The sequence below is a fragment of the Carcharodon carcharias genome, chromosome 10 (genome assembly GCF_017639515.1).
Source record: "Carcharodon carcharias isolate sCarCar2 chromosome 10, sCarCar2.pri, whole genome shotgun sequence".
Lineage (NCBI taxonomy): Eukaryota > Metazoa > Chordata > Chondrichthyes > Lamniformes > Lamnidae > Carcharodon > Carcharodon carcharias.
Window position 1 is genome coordinate 160463181 of NC_054476.1, and position 15086 is coordinate 160478266.

The 15086-nt window shown below is 40.0% G+C and overlaps 1 protein-coding gene across 3 annotated transcripts in view; it reads left to right on the forward strand.

Annotated features, from left to right (window-relative positions):
• Positions 1-15086, forward strand: part of taok1a (TAO kinase 1a) — a 169391-nt gene that overhangs the window by 130003 nt on the left and 24302 nt on the right. For all 3 annotated transcript variants that reach the window (XM_041196835.1, XM_041196834.1, XM_041196837.1), the window contains exons 11-14: positions 1788-1955; positions 2435-2641; positions 5523-5657; positions 8597-8833. In XM_041196835.1, the coding sequence (XP_041052769.1) occupies positions 1788-1955; positions 2435-2641; positions 5523-5657; positions 8597-8833 (747 nt within the window). The remainder of the gene's footprint in view (positions 1-1787; positions 1956-2434; positions 2642-5522; positions 5658-8596; positions 8834-15086) is intronic.

Here is a 15086-nt window from a genome sequence, read left to right on the forward strand (position 1 = left end):
TCACTGGTTCTCTTCCTTTGAGCAATTAATCTTCTCAAATGTTTTATTTTACGTTTTGTGTAAGAAGCATTTTAAAGAACAAGTAAATAAAAGTGTTGCACTGACAACGGGAAAAAGGCCACAAGAGTTAATTGAGAGATTAATTCCAAAAGTGAGAATAAATATATCACACTCTGGCAGATTTTCATGTTTAATTTCTCACAAAGTGGATTTAGATTGTTTTATTGAATTAATACTTCTAAAAGTATACTACTGAACTGAAAAAAAGTGAAAAGTTGAAGAGGTTTGTAGATTTATCATTGTAATTTTTAATTACAGTAAAATCTTTTTGTCCAGCATGCGCAGGGTATGGATGGTGCCAGCTAATCAAAAATGTTGGTTAATGGAATTTCATTTACCAATGGAATATAGTGCAACACTTGTAGCATGAACTAACATGCAGTTGGGCAAGAAGTAAATAACAGTATTGTTTTTACTTATAATCAATGGTACATTAAAACATAAAGTAGAAAATAATACAATATACAGGTACGGGTTCTGGATAACTATGTAATTGCATTTGGTTGATAAAGTGGTAATTCATATTAGGGGAACATCAGAAATTCCAGTTAGAGAACTCTGGTTGGTAGAGTGCCAGATAACACACAATTTACTTTATTATTAATTAGATTATTTGTTCAAACGTTTGTTGTTAGTGGTATAATTGTTCTTTGTGTTTGAATGATAAAAGTCCTCTTTATAAAGGAGAGAGAGTCAAATGAAGCTTGCCTGATTCATGAGGGAAACTGTTAACTTCTCACTTATGACCTGCTGTGAAATGTTAACAACTAATTCTGAAAACTTCCAATTCCTCATCAGTGCTGAAGTTTTATTGTTGACTTTTAAAATATTAACTTTTCTCTATACTTCATTCAGTGAATTGTTTTCTGTTCAAAATTATGAACTGTAACTGAAATAAGGTGCCAAGTCTTAAATTGTTTTTTTTTGCTTAAATGAATAATAATTGTATGTTTTGGTGTAGAAAGTAATACTGTTGACTGTGGCAGTTTAAAAATATACTCTGAGAATATACTTTGACGTTTTCTCAGCTTGGTATTCTACCTTTCTTGTGAATATAGCTTAACTGAAACATTTTTTATAATATCCTTATTTAGCTATTCTTATGAATAATACTCTGAATTAGAATACAATCAATGGTAAATAAACTGAGATTTTTTAAAGTCTTTAATTTTTAATTCCTAGCTTTTGTTTGGGATAATTAAATAATACCTCGGTTCGGTTTAAGTATCTTTAAAGCAAAAGTGAAATCAAACCAAGCAAATTTTATTGTCTGTGAGCAAGCTATGAACAGCACAGGCAACAGGCAGCTCAGCTTGAGAGGTCATCTTCTAGGGGAATGGAGTGTTACCAGGAATGTCTCAGCCCTGACAGCAAACGATGGTTCGGAGGAGAGGCAGTTGTTCCAATCCAGCCAAACAGGGAAAAGCAGACATCAAAGGGAGTAGAACTTAATAAGTATCAGAAAAATAAATTAGAACAATTTGGGAATAATGCTACTCCTGATCTTAGGTGGGGCATTCTTCTAATTGACATATGTGTTCATGTTCCTGAATTTCAGTTCTGAAATTATTGGATGGGGTCATTCTTTAAAATTTCTTCTGTATGTTTTGCTTTAAACATAAATGCAGGAATTATGCAAAAAAATGACTAATTATACTTGGAAGGCTTGTAAAAATGATCAGCCTGTGACATTCTATTGTAATTTGCCTCTTTTGTTCAATTTGTAGCACGCTTTTGTTGTTAGAGAGCGCCCCGAAACAGTGTTAATAGATTTGATCCAGAGGACGAAAGATGCTGTCAGAGAGCTTGATAACCTCCAGTATAGAAAGATGAAAAAAATCCTTTTTCAGGAAGCGCATAATGGACCTGCAGTTGAGGCCCAAGAGGAAGAGGAGGTAGGACAGCTGTCTGTGATCATAATTATTCTTTTATTTTGAATAGTTCAATTAAGTGAGAAAACTTCTGCACCTTAACTTGAGGAAAGAAGTAATTTATTTCCTTGAATTTTTTTTTTTGCCTTTACAGTACCTTCCTATTTCAGTTCACAAAGACTGGAAGGCTATTTGCGGCCTTAATCTGAATACTTTTAACTACACATTAAATTAGTGTTATATCAATTCTAGATTATGAAATTATCCTTTGGATTTGTTTTACTTTGCTAAAGTACAGAAAAAAAAGTGTACATGACTTCAGATTTAATTTATTTCAACAAATATTATATGTTCCTAGTTAATGTAATTGAACTGTATTTAACAAGTCATGCTTTGTTACGGATATAATTTGATTATTCTCTTTAATCTGTTATGAACTCATAAAACACTTTCTTAAAGCTGTAATGGTTATTGTGTTCTAATATTTTTGTTCTACTTGAAAGGAGCCTGAACACAGTGTCGGTAGGACAGGCACTGTTAACAGCGTGGGCAGTAATCAATCTATACCAAGCATGTCTATCAGTGCTAGTAGCCAAAGCAGTAGCGTCAATAGTCTTCCAGATGCTTCGGATGATAATAGTGAGATTGCCATGATGCAGGAGGGAGATCATACAGTGATGTCAAATAGCTCTGTTATCCACCTAAAGCCAGTAAGCCTCTCAATACCTTTTTCTTTCATTTACTTCATTTAGAATGCATGTAAATATATTGTACTACATAGCCTTGATATTGCGTGCAGTGGAAACCTAAATTTGTTGATGTCCCTAAAAAATCCAGTTTTGTATCTTTCTGCAAATGTCTAGAATATTGAAAACCTTTTTTAAAAACAAGTTTAAAATTTTTTTTCAAAAAATGTGGTATTTGATTTTGAAGAGATGTTTCTTCTTTCAGTTAACCTCCACATATAAATAAGAATTAATGTCGCATAGGAAAGGGCAAAATCATTAATAGACATTGTAATGTACTATAATTTTGGTTATGTGATTCCATGTTCTATTTTGAACCATGGCTTTATTTTACCAAAGTTACAACTGCATCCTCATATTTCTTTGTGCATGTCAATAACGTGATACATACTTATGCTTTTGTGCAAATAAGTTCAAAATTTTACCACAATTTAGCTGATTGTTTGTTTTCACCAAGAGATGGCAGTAAATTATGTAACAATGTATTCTATTGTTATTCATTGAGTGGACAGCATGCAGTGGGATAGGTCTTTCCTCACCTCTTGGTCAAAATGCAAAGGTTCCTTTTGAAGTTATCTGTAAGACGAGAAAACTACTTTTGCTGAACGTTACTGCCTTCATCTCACTTATCAGAATGGCGAAAGTTTGTTTGTAATATGCAAAACCAACCTGAAGATGTGGTAACTTAGAATCCCACCATTGTTATGATATTACTTAGAGGTCAAAACAAATGAAAACTGTTCTTGCCTAATTATAGATATGACCCCTGCCGCCTTTACAAAAAATGTAACTTGAACTACCAAACTCCAGTTAAATCTGCTGCTCAGTGCTCTTTCTCACTTGGAATTGATTGTAGCTGATTGTCATTCTGTATGTGTTTCATTCTTGGTCTCGAAACTGCTTTCTCTGATCAAATAACTGAAGGTATATTTCAGTATGAGGCTTTGTCCAATGAAGCATATTGATGCCTCTGTTGGTCTTCCATACCTTTCATGACATTGTCCTCAAAGTATGTCAGGAACTGTGTTACTCTTATTACTGCCTTGGTGCAGTACCTCTAGTTCCTCCCATAGCCAAAGATCTGGGCCATTGGTTCAATAAGCCCAGCTTGTGATCAGCCTTACAGTCACTCCAAAATCTTCAACACCTGAAAACTTGCTCACACTCCTGCTAACTCAATCTTCCTCATAGAATAAAATTATCTCCACAAGCTAACACAATTTCAAACTCCTATTCTCCACTACAACCATCTTCCAACCTCCATTCCTTCCCACCGACTTACTTCATCCTCTCTCCATACTATAAATGAGGCAGACTGGTGAACTACTTGGAGGTCCATATATGATCTCACCTGCAGTTGCACCTCTGCTTCTTCCTCTGATAACAATTCCTTGCTATTTCCTTTTTCTGAATTATTCTCACCCCATCTTTATTTCATAGTTTTCCTCCCATCAACTTTTCTTTACCAGGGTAATCGTATCTCTAAAGCCAACTATTTACTGAGCTTCACTCCCACAGCCTATGGCTCAACATCCTATCAACAGCTTGCTAATCTTATCAAGCCAGCCCCAGCCTCCATAAACCCTTGCCATTTTAGAAAAGAAAATGGCCATTCTGTCCCTCCCAAGTCATGGAATGCAATGTGGCTGCAGAATGATACATCCACCTCTCCCACTATTCTCTGAGAATCAGCAATCTGGGGCCAGGTTCTCTCAGCTGGTTTGGGAACACTGACATCTGGTCCCAACCCCACACCTCAACTGTGTCACTCATGCAATGCTATTTTTAAATGTAAATGCCATAATTGGGCAGGAGGCAAGCTCGGCACCCAATTAATGGTGCCAAGAGCCTCCAGGAGGCAGGAGCTGTCGTCTTGGTGCCAGTGGCAAAGGCAGATGGCAGCCATGGTGGGGCCTGTCACTGCCTACCCAAATAAAACAAACAGCTTCTCAGAGGCCCAGCAGTATTAACGTGGAGAAAAGTGACTATGCAAGAAAAATAAAGGTACTGCGCCCAAACCAACACACATTGGCCCATGATAAGACAGTTATCAACAAATAAAAAGAAGCTTTTGGATTTCCCCTCAATGAACTCAACAGCTGGGCACTAATGTGCACTAGACTGTCAGGATTCACCAATTTTCCCTTTCAAAATCCTGTCCTTGCCCTTCCCATCGTTTCTTTTTTACTTCATAGTGACATTTGTTGAGATAGAATATTTTTAAGTTTAACAATACAAGGTATTGTGAAAGCTGGTGTAAGTTCCAAGCATGGACCTTGATTTTCTGGTTCCTTTTAATTGGATTGCATCACTGGACATCTACACTGGAAGTTGGCTCCATACGCTTTGCTAAAGAGTACAGTCTAAACTGAGTTGGGGCTTTGCTGTAACTGGGGTTGGAGCCTTACAGCATAAGATTGTCACCACCCTCAGTGTTGACTGATAAAAGTGCTAAAATGAATTTGAAACATTTCTGATCCTCCAAGGTTCTGTGTAAGGCAGCCCTGTAAGAGCAATTCACAGGCCATGTATAGGAAAAATGTTTGTGCTTCCTGCTTGCTCACCTTTGAACGCTGGATGTTTGGGTGTAACAGGAGTCCCTTGAGTGCACCATATCTCCTTCATTTGCATGTCCTTTCTATTAATACACCCACAGATGGGTAGCTAATTTTGTGCTGATTGGCCTAGGTTGGAAAATTATGGGTGATATGGTCGCAAAGAGTCAGGGGTGTGTACCCTCTGTGGATGAGTTCCACTTTGAGGTTTGGAAATTGAAAAAAATTGTACAATTAAAATGTACTTTTACAGATGTTCGGTCACTTACTTTTCACACTCTACTTATCAGGACCATGATCACTATGGTGAAGAAGTTGATCACAGACCCAGGGGCTCAGAACCACAGTCGCCACCTCCAGTTTCGCGCCATAAATCGCACTACCGAAATCGGGAACATTTTGCCACAATACGTACAGCTTCCTTGGTGAGTAGTTTTGTTTGAAAGCTGGCCACGGTATTTATGAGGTTCCGCCTGTGAAAAGTATTGGTGTGCTAAAGTAGTTGAATTTTTTTGAAGAGTTTGTTCACATGATGGATGGGGGGATATCCGTGGATGTTGCCTACATGAACCTCCAGAAGTCAATTAATAAGTTTCCATATGGAGATTATTTGCAAAAATGAGTGAGCAAAATTGGAGGTAATCTTGTGACTTGGGGTGGTAAGTGTCTGAGGCATGAGACAAAACACAGAAATAAAGGGAATGTTCTCTGATTGGCAAACTGAAAAGTGGTCTTCCCTTCACTTTGGAAAGTAAGCCTGTATGATTTCTTAATGGACAGGTTTAAAATCCTTAGCAGATCACTGGTAAATTGCCCATGTACTTACTACTCATGGACAGTTAATGAATGTAATTTTTTGAGAGATCAATGAGTTAGGAAGAGATTCCAGAAACTCACTCCACTGCACCATCTACTGGTCATGACCAGAAACTACATTTTGCAGGATTTCCATTTTAAATCGACAATTTTAATAAAAATTTTTAACAAAATTTTAACAAAAGAATGTGACTTGATAACGACACACGAAGAAGTCAGATAGAAAAGTGCCAATTTTTAATAATGCATTAGTTGATCTCCCATGTAGGTCTACATGATCTCTACATGCAGAGTCAAGACCACACACAGACTTCTTCAGATAAAGCAAAGTTTGAGAACCAGGCATATGATCACGGCTTCCAAATGCAATTCATTCCTCATTTTAATGTGATGCATTTTTTTAATATAATGCTACTTGATCTCCTATTGCACTACATACAATGAATTGGAAATTAGGATCACTTTCGTAACTATCTCTGTTGTCTTTGTGTTGCTGTAACATTGCCTCTCTGCTGTTTTTCTCGTTCCATTTTTGGTTCTCGCTCTCTGTCTTCTCTCTACCTTTTTAATCTTGCTCTTTGGTTGAGTAGTATGATGGGGAATAGATCCAACAAAAATTGCCAACTAAATTTAGGGTACGTGTTGCAAGGAGAATGTGTTCCAAAACAAATCCCTCCCCTATCCCTCTCCAATCACTCATATTTTCACCTCACCCTTCATGTTCTCTGATAACACAACCTTCCTTCCCTAGCTCTTCCTACAACTCTATTTTCATTACTGTCCTAACTCTTTCCTTTACAACTATCTGCTCACCCCTGTATTTCGAACTCACACCCAGTCTTCCTTTGCTCTGCTTTCATTCAGTTCACCTTAACCATCCTTCCACTTCCTCCCCCAGCCCTCAAATGTCACACTCTACCCACAAGGTGAAGAGCAGTCTGAGGCCTGCTCACCTTAACCACTTTCCATCCTCCTCATCCCTTCCTGGCCTCCCTTTCTAACTGATTGCTCTCAAACAGGCTTTGCTTTCAAAATTCAAGTCGTTTATGAAAAAAATAACTCAAATTAGAATAAAGAGAATAATTGTGTGTGTGTGTCTCTCTCTCTCTCTCTCTGCATTCTCATTGTTTCTTCTCGCCCACCCCTCCTTGCTTTTAGGTGTATCTCTGTGTCATGGAAGTAAGCCATTATATTTGATCCCTTCTAACTGAACAAAGCACAGTTGAGATTCTTTAGCCTGCATGAAAACATCAGCTTTGAAGATTGGAGTAATGTTACACAAAGAAAGGCACACTCGCTCTCTTTTTCTGTCTTTCTGATCCTGTTGTTTGTCTCCCTGTTCCACTTACCAAAGTTTATAGAAAACAAAACAAAGGCAAAACAGGTGGATGAACATTTTTTACAAAAATAACTATGAATCTTACCTCAATGCTTTTCAAATTTGTTCTCTAGCTTTTCTTCAAAATAATTTTGAAAAACATTTGAACAAAAATTGCCAGATACTAAAAGAAAAATATTCCTCAATATAGCTGGCTGAGCAGTATTAATGTCCCCTAATTTAGATAACCTCTGCTTCCTTAGACTGCACAATCCAAATTTAGCTCAAAGTGAGACAGCTCTGCACGAAGGTATTAGTTCCAAACCTAGGCTTTCAGGAAAGTCTGAATCTTTCCACTATAAACAAATAAAGCAATAAAAGTCAAAACAGTGGATAAAAGTAAGCAAATTGCTGTGAAATAAGTATTTTTTAAAATTTTGTTTAAAAGTTATTTGAGATTTTAGAAATTTCAATTGCCGAGGAAAAAGTGGTGGATGAAAAATAATTTTCAGAAAGAATTTTGAAATAATTGGGGGAACGCCGTAGCCAGATTGTGCAGTCAGATTGATGCCCTTACATAGGCAATTTCCATTACAAAATGTCAGCATAAGCTTTTATAATAGAAATTGTTGACACGAAAGTATGACAAGAGCTTGACAACAGCACATAAGGTTTGTGGACAAGAAATTTGCACTGACCTAAGAATTTTAATATAGATTGGAATGCCGTCTATAGATTTAAGGCAGTTGACCAGTTTGTTTTCAATAAAACCTTGTGCTTTCGGTACACATAATAGATCAATCTGTTCATCCTGCCTTGTTTGCTGTAAAGCCATTGCACCTCACTGCTCTTGCTGTGAAATTATCTTTGAACTTGTTGTTTTTATATTTGTATGAGGAATTTTACGTTGCATGCCAAATTTATTCTAGTAGAACACAACAAAGATGCAAAGTGCTCCTGTTGGCATAAAGGAGAACTGAGTGACCTTTGTTTATATATCATAATTTAAGATAGTTACTGAAGGTTCTGGCTCATTCTGCAGTTTAAAAATTGTATGCACCTTAAATTTGGGTAAAATGTCGGTTACTTCAGTGGAAAACTTTGCTGCAGATAGTGTCTTTCCAGACCATGTAATCAAGAATTTTCAGAAGACAGTTTGAGCTTATATTTATAATTAGTGGTTTGTAGCTATTAAGTTAGTACATCACTTTATGTTTTCATATTGTTCAGGTCACAAGGCAAATCCAAGAGCATGAACAAGATTCTGAGCTGCGGGAGCAGATGTCTGGTTATAAGCGCATGCGACGTCAGCATCAGAAGCAGCTAATGGCGCTGGAAAACAAGCTAAAAGCAGAGATGGATGAACATCGGCTTCGGCTTGACAAGGAGCTAGAAACGCAACGCAACAGCTTTGCTGCAGAGATGGAGAAACTTATTAAGAAACATCTGGGTATTATGGAAAAAGAGGTACCTTGCATAAATACTGGTCTGGTAACTATGTGCAATGTCTCTACTGATTGAGGAGGTTTTGTTTAAGTTCATTAAGTGGATTAATAGTATGATTGATATTGCGACCTGGGGCACAATTACTAATGTACCAGTGTCTGTAAATGTAGCTTTACATTGATTTTTGGCTTTTCAACAAAACTACAAAAAATGTGGATTGTGCATGCACCTTCATGTCGGTTCTAGTTGAATAGTTGAAGCTGACATGGTCAACCTATTTATTGGAGCAAGCCAAAGAAACTTCCCACACTCCCATAACCTGAAACTGTTGGTTATCCAGACTCAATGTATATACATCCAGGTGCAAACAATGAGCATTGCAGTTTCTTCATCTTCAAACGACTGTGCATGCAGTTTTTCATTGAGATTCAAGGGAAAACAAGAATGCTGACAGTATTCATTAACAGAGAGAGCCTTTTTCAGAACTGGTCCTGCTTCACTATATAACTTTGGTAGTAGTGTGATAGATGTATTGCTTGCAACACCAGTTGGTTAACCTGCTCGCTGATGCTCAGTTGGGTTCTGCCAGGGCCACTCAGCTCCTGACCTCATTACAGCCTTGGTCCAAACACATACAAAAGAGCTGGATTCCAAAGGTGAGGTGAGAATGACTGTCCTTGACACACAGGCAGCATTTGACTGAGTGTGGCATCAAGGAAACCTGGAGTCATTGGGAATCAGGAGAAAACTCTTCATTGGTTGGAGTCATAACACAAAGGAAGATGGTTGTTGTTGGATGTCAGTCATCTCGGTCCCAGGACATCACTGCAGGAGTTCCTCAGAATAGTGCCTAGGCTCAACCATCTTCAGATGCTTCATCAATGACCATCCCTCCATCATAAGGTCAGAAGTGGGGATGTTCGCTGATGATTGCGCAATGTTCAGCACTATCCCAAACTCCTCAGATATTGAAGCAGTCCGTGCCTAAATGCAGCAAGACCAGGACAACGTTCAAGCTTGGGCTGACAAGTAGCAAGTTGCATTCGTGCCAGGCAATGACCATCTCCAATATGAGAGAATCCAGCCATCTCCCCTTGACATTCAGTGGCATTACCATTCGTGAATGCCCACTGTCAACATCCTAGAGGCTACCATTGACCAGAAACTTAAGTGGACCAGCCGTATTTATACGGTGTCTACAAGAGTACATCAGAGACTAGGAATTCTGCAGCAAGTAACTCACCCGATTCCCCAAAACCTATCCACCACCACAAGGCACAAACCAGGAGTGTGATGGAATACGCTTCACTTGCCTGGATGAGTGCAGCTCCAACAACAAGAATCTTGATGCCATCCAGTACAAAGCAGCCCACTTGATTGGCACCTCATACACCACCTTCAACATTCAGTCCCTCCACCACCAGCATACAGTGGCAGTAGTGTGTACCATCTACAAGATGGACTGCAGCAACTCACCAAGGCTCCTCCAACAGCAGCCTCTACCATCCAAGAAGGCCAAGGGAAGCAGATGTATGGGAGCACCACCACCTGCAAGATCCACCCCCTCCCCAAGCCCCTCACCATCTTAACTTGGAACTATGTTGCAGTTCATTCACCATCACTAGGTCAAAATCTTGGAACTCCCTACGCAACATGACCTGCAGTAGTTCAAGAAGGGGGCTTACCACCATCTTGAGGTCATTTGGGATGGCCAGTAAATGCTGGCCTAGCCAGCGACACCCAAATCCTGTGAAAAAATTTTAAAAAGATTTCTGCTGCGTTACGGTGGTGGTGGGGAGACACTTTGATGAAATTCCCAGCTACAATGTTGTGCCAACAATGGAAAAGTGTTGGAAAAGCAGATTTGTTAAGCAGCAAAAACAACTTCCATTTATATAGGAACATTCCTTGTTCCAGTCCTACTCTGGCCCCCTCACACAACTCTTTCTCCGGTACATCGATGACTGTTTCGGTGCTGCTTGAGGCTCTCGTCTGGACCTGGAAAAGTTTATTAATTTTGCTTCCAATTTCCACCCCTCCATCATTTTTTCACATGGCCCATCTCTGACACTTCCCTTCCCTCCCTTGACCTCTCTGCCTCAATTTCTGGTGATAGACTGTTCACCAATATTCATTACAAGCCCACCAACTCCCACAGTTACCTCAGCTACAACTCCTCAAACACTGCTTCCTGTAAGGATTCTGTCCCATTCTTTCAGTTCCTTCGCCTCCGTCGCATCTGTTCCGATGATGCCACTTTCCAAAATAGTGCTTCTGACATGTCTTCCTTCTTCCTTAACCAAGGCTTCCCACCCAAGGTGGTTGACAGGGCCCTCAACCGTATCTGACCCATCTCCCACGCCTCTGCCCTCACACCTTCCTCTCCCTCCCAGAACCATGATAGGGTCCCCCTTGCCCTCACTTTTCACCCCTCCAGCCTCCGCATTCAAAGGATGATCCTCTGCCATTTCCTCCAACTCCAGCATGATGCCGCCACCAAGCACATCTTCCCTTCACCACCCCCCTGACGGCATTCTGTAGGGACCGTTCCTTCTGGGACACCCTGGTCCACTCCTCCATCACCCCAACCCCCTCCCACGGCACCTTTCCATGTAATCACAGAAGGTGCAACACCTGCCCCTTTACTTCCCCCCTTCCTCACCGCCCAAGGGTTCAAAGGCTCCTTTCAACTTCACTTGCACTTCCTTCAATTTGGTCTTCTGCATTCGTTGCTCCTAATGCAGTCTCCTCTACATTGGAGAGACCAAATGCAGACTGGGTGACTGCTTTGCTCTGTCCTCAAGCATGACCCAGACCTTTCTGTCACTTACCATTTCAACACACCACCCTGCTCTCATGCCCACATGTACATCCTTGGCCTGCTGCAATGTTCCAGTGAAGCTAAACACAAACTGGAGGAACAGCACCTCATCTTCCGATTAGGCATTTTACAGCCTTCTGGACTTAACATTGAGTTCAACAACTTCAGATCATGAACTCTCTCCTCCACCCTCACTCTTTTTTGATCCCCTTTTTACAAATATTTATTTTTTTTATACATATATATCCCACCTATTTCTAATATTATTATTTTTAAAATGTATTTCCATTCATTGTTTTATCCCCACCTTTTAGCTTATTTTGACCTTTTCTCTCCCAAACTGCCCCCCTCCCCACACCCCACCCCACCCTCACTAAAACCTTGCTCATTCTGCTTTCTACTCTTAATGTCACCATTAGCACTTCCTTTAGCCAGTACCACCACCAACAACACCCCTTCAACCTTTTGTCTATGACATCTTTTGCAATCTCTCCTTTGCCTTCACCTATCACTGGCCTTTTATCCAGCTTCACCTGTCCCAACCCCTTTAAACAATATATTTTTCACCACATTTTTACTTCTCTTTAGTCCTGAAGAAAAGTCATACGGGCTCAAAACGTTAACCTTGATTTTCTCTCCACAGATGCTGTCAGACCTGCTGAGTTTTTCCAGCAATTTTTGCTTTTGTTTCAGATTTCCAGCATCCGCAGTATTTTGCATTTATCCATTTATAGTATCTTTAATGTTGAAAAATACCCTACAGCCCTTCACAATAGTGTGATGCAGCAAAATAGTCCCCGAGCCAATGAAAGGGATGTGAGGAGGGATGATTGAAAACTTTGACAAATGGGTGGGTTTTGAAGAGGTTACTAACGGTGGAGATTCAAGTAGAGGTTTAGGAAAGGAATTCCAGAGTATAGAACCACAACTATCAGGGTAGGGCAAGTGGAGCAGGTAAGCACAAAAGGCCTGTGCAATGGAGAGTTCTGAAAATGATCAAGGATTTTGGAGATGGAGAGAGAGCAAGGCCATGAAAGGATTGAAACACAAGGATGAGAATTTTAAATTAGAGGCAATGTAGATTAGTGAGCATAGTGGTGATAGGTGCGTGGATATGGACTTGGTGTGGAATAAGATACGATCAGCAGAGTTTTGAATGAGCTGACATGGAAGGTAGAGGATAGAAGACTATGTCCATAATTGCATTGGAATAGTCAAGTCGGAAGATGACAAAGGAAGGCATCTAATAGTGCATTTGTGTTTATGTTTAAGATGGTTATCATTTTACATTTTGACACCTCCAATCATTTTTGAATTAATAATTTGGTCCAAAAAGTTCTAATATTTGTCTTGATCTCCTTCTTACTGCTTCCTGATTTTCACCTGCATAATTTTAATGTCCCCTTCTATCAAATGGGAGTGTTGGGGAGGGTAGAGACAACTGAGTTAATAGTAGGCTCATTTATGGCATCAAGCCAGTTCTGTGGCATAGCCAAGAGGTTGGAGATGCACAAAACACGTCAAATGGAATGCTGGTTTTCCATTGGAGTAAACTGCCCCATGCAATTCTAAATTAACTAAATTTGTTTCCTGCATACTTAGCAGCTTAATATCAGCCACAGCTATGCTGAGTGAGTAATGTAGCCTCTACAGCACCATATTTTAAGAAGGTAAATACAGAATTCCTCAGTAATGCAGTTTTTTTAAAAAACTTGCCTCTCAGGCATGTGTCATGTGACATTCTAAAACCTTAGATTTTTATTACTGTATTTCATTGTGCATGAAATATCAATATAACTACCAGATTGTCGTAAAAACCCATCTGGTTCACTAATGTCCTTTAGGGAAGGAGATCTGCGGCAGGTGGTGAGGGAATCAGCAAGAGGGAAAAATCTGCTTGACCTTGCTCTCACCAATCTCCCTGTCACAGATGCATCTGTCTATGACAGTATTCGTAAGAGTGACCACTGCACAGCCCTTGTGGCAATGAAGTCCTGTCACAATGAGGATGTGTTGTGTGGCACTACCATCATGCCAAATGGAATAGATTCAGAATGGATTCAGCAGCTCAAAACTGGGCATACATGAGGTGCTGTGGGCTATCAGTAGCAGTAGAATTGTATTCAACCACAATCTATAACCTCATGGCCCAGCATATCCCTCACTCTACCATTATCATGAAGCCAAGGAATCAACCCTGTTTTTTCTTGAGGAATGTAGGGGAGCATGCCAGGAGCAGAACCAGGCACACCTAAAAACAAGGTGCCAACCTGCTGAAGCTACAACACAAGTATACATGAATGTTAAACTGCAGAATCAGCTAGGCAAAGCTAAATGATCCCACAACCAACGGATCAGACCAAAGCTCTGCAGTCCTACATCCAGGCATGAATGGTGGTGGACAATTTAACAAGTAAATGGAGGAGGCGGCTCCACAAATATCCCAATCCTCAATGAGAGGGAGCCCAGCACAAGCGCAAAAGACAAGACTGAAGCTTTTGCAACCATTTTCAACCAGAAATCCTGAGCAATGATCCACCTTGTCATCCTCCTGAGGTTCCAAACATCACAGATGTCAGTCTTCAGCAAAGTTGATTCACTCCACATGATACCAAAACATGGGTAAAAGCACTGTGCAGAGCAGAAGCCCTAAAAATGGGTGCTCCGGAACTAGCTGCACCCAAGCTTAACTGTTCCAGTTACAACACTGGCATCTATGGAGCGATGGGGGTGTAGTGGTAATGTCATTGAACCAGTAACCTAGAGACCCAGGCTAATGCTCTTGGGACATGGGTTCAAATCCCTCCATGGCAGCTGGTAAAATTTAAATTAAATGAATAAATCTGGAATATAAATTATTTTCAGTAATGGTAACTATGACAACCATCATTATTGTAAAAACCCATCTGGTTCACTAATGTCCTTTCGGGAAGGAAATCTCATGTAACCCTAGACCCACAACAATGTGGTTGACTCTTAACTACCCTCTGAAATGCCTAGTGAGCTACTCAGTTCAAGGGCAATTGGGGATGTACAACAAATGTTCGCTTTGCCAACGACTCTCACATCCCATGAACTCATTACAGCTTGGATCCAAAGATTTACAAAATAACTAAATTCAAGAAGTGAAATGAGAGTGACTGCTCTTGAAATCAAGACAGCGTTTGACAGAGTGTGACATCGAGGAGCCTTAGCAAATTGAAGTCAATGGGAATTTGGGGAAAACTCTCCATTTATTGGAAACATACCTAGCACAAAAGAAGGTGGTTGTGGCTGTTGAAGGCCCATGACATCATTGCAGGAGTTGATTTGGATAGTGCCTAAGGCCCAAACAACTTCAGCTGCTTTATATGGCCCATCAGGTCAGAAGTGGGGATGTTCGCTGATGATTGCTCAGTGTTCAGTGCCCTTCACGACTCCTCAGATACTGAAGCAATCTGTGTCTGGACAACA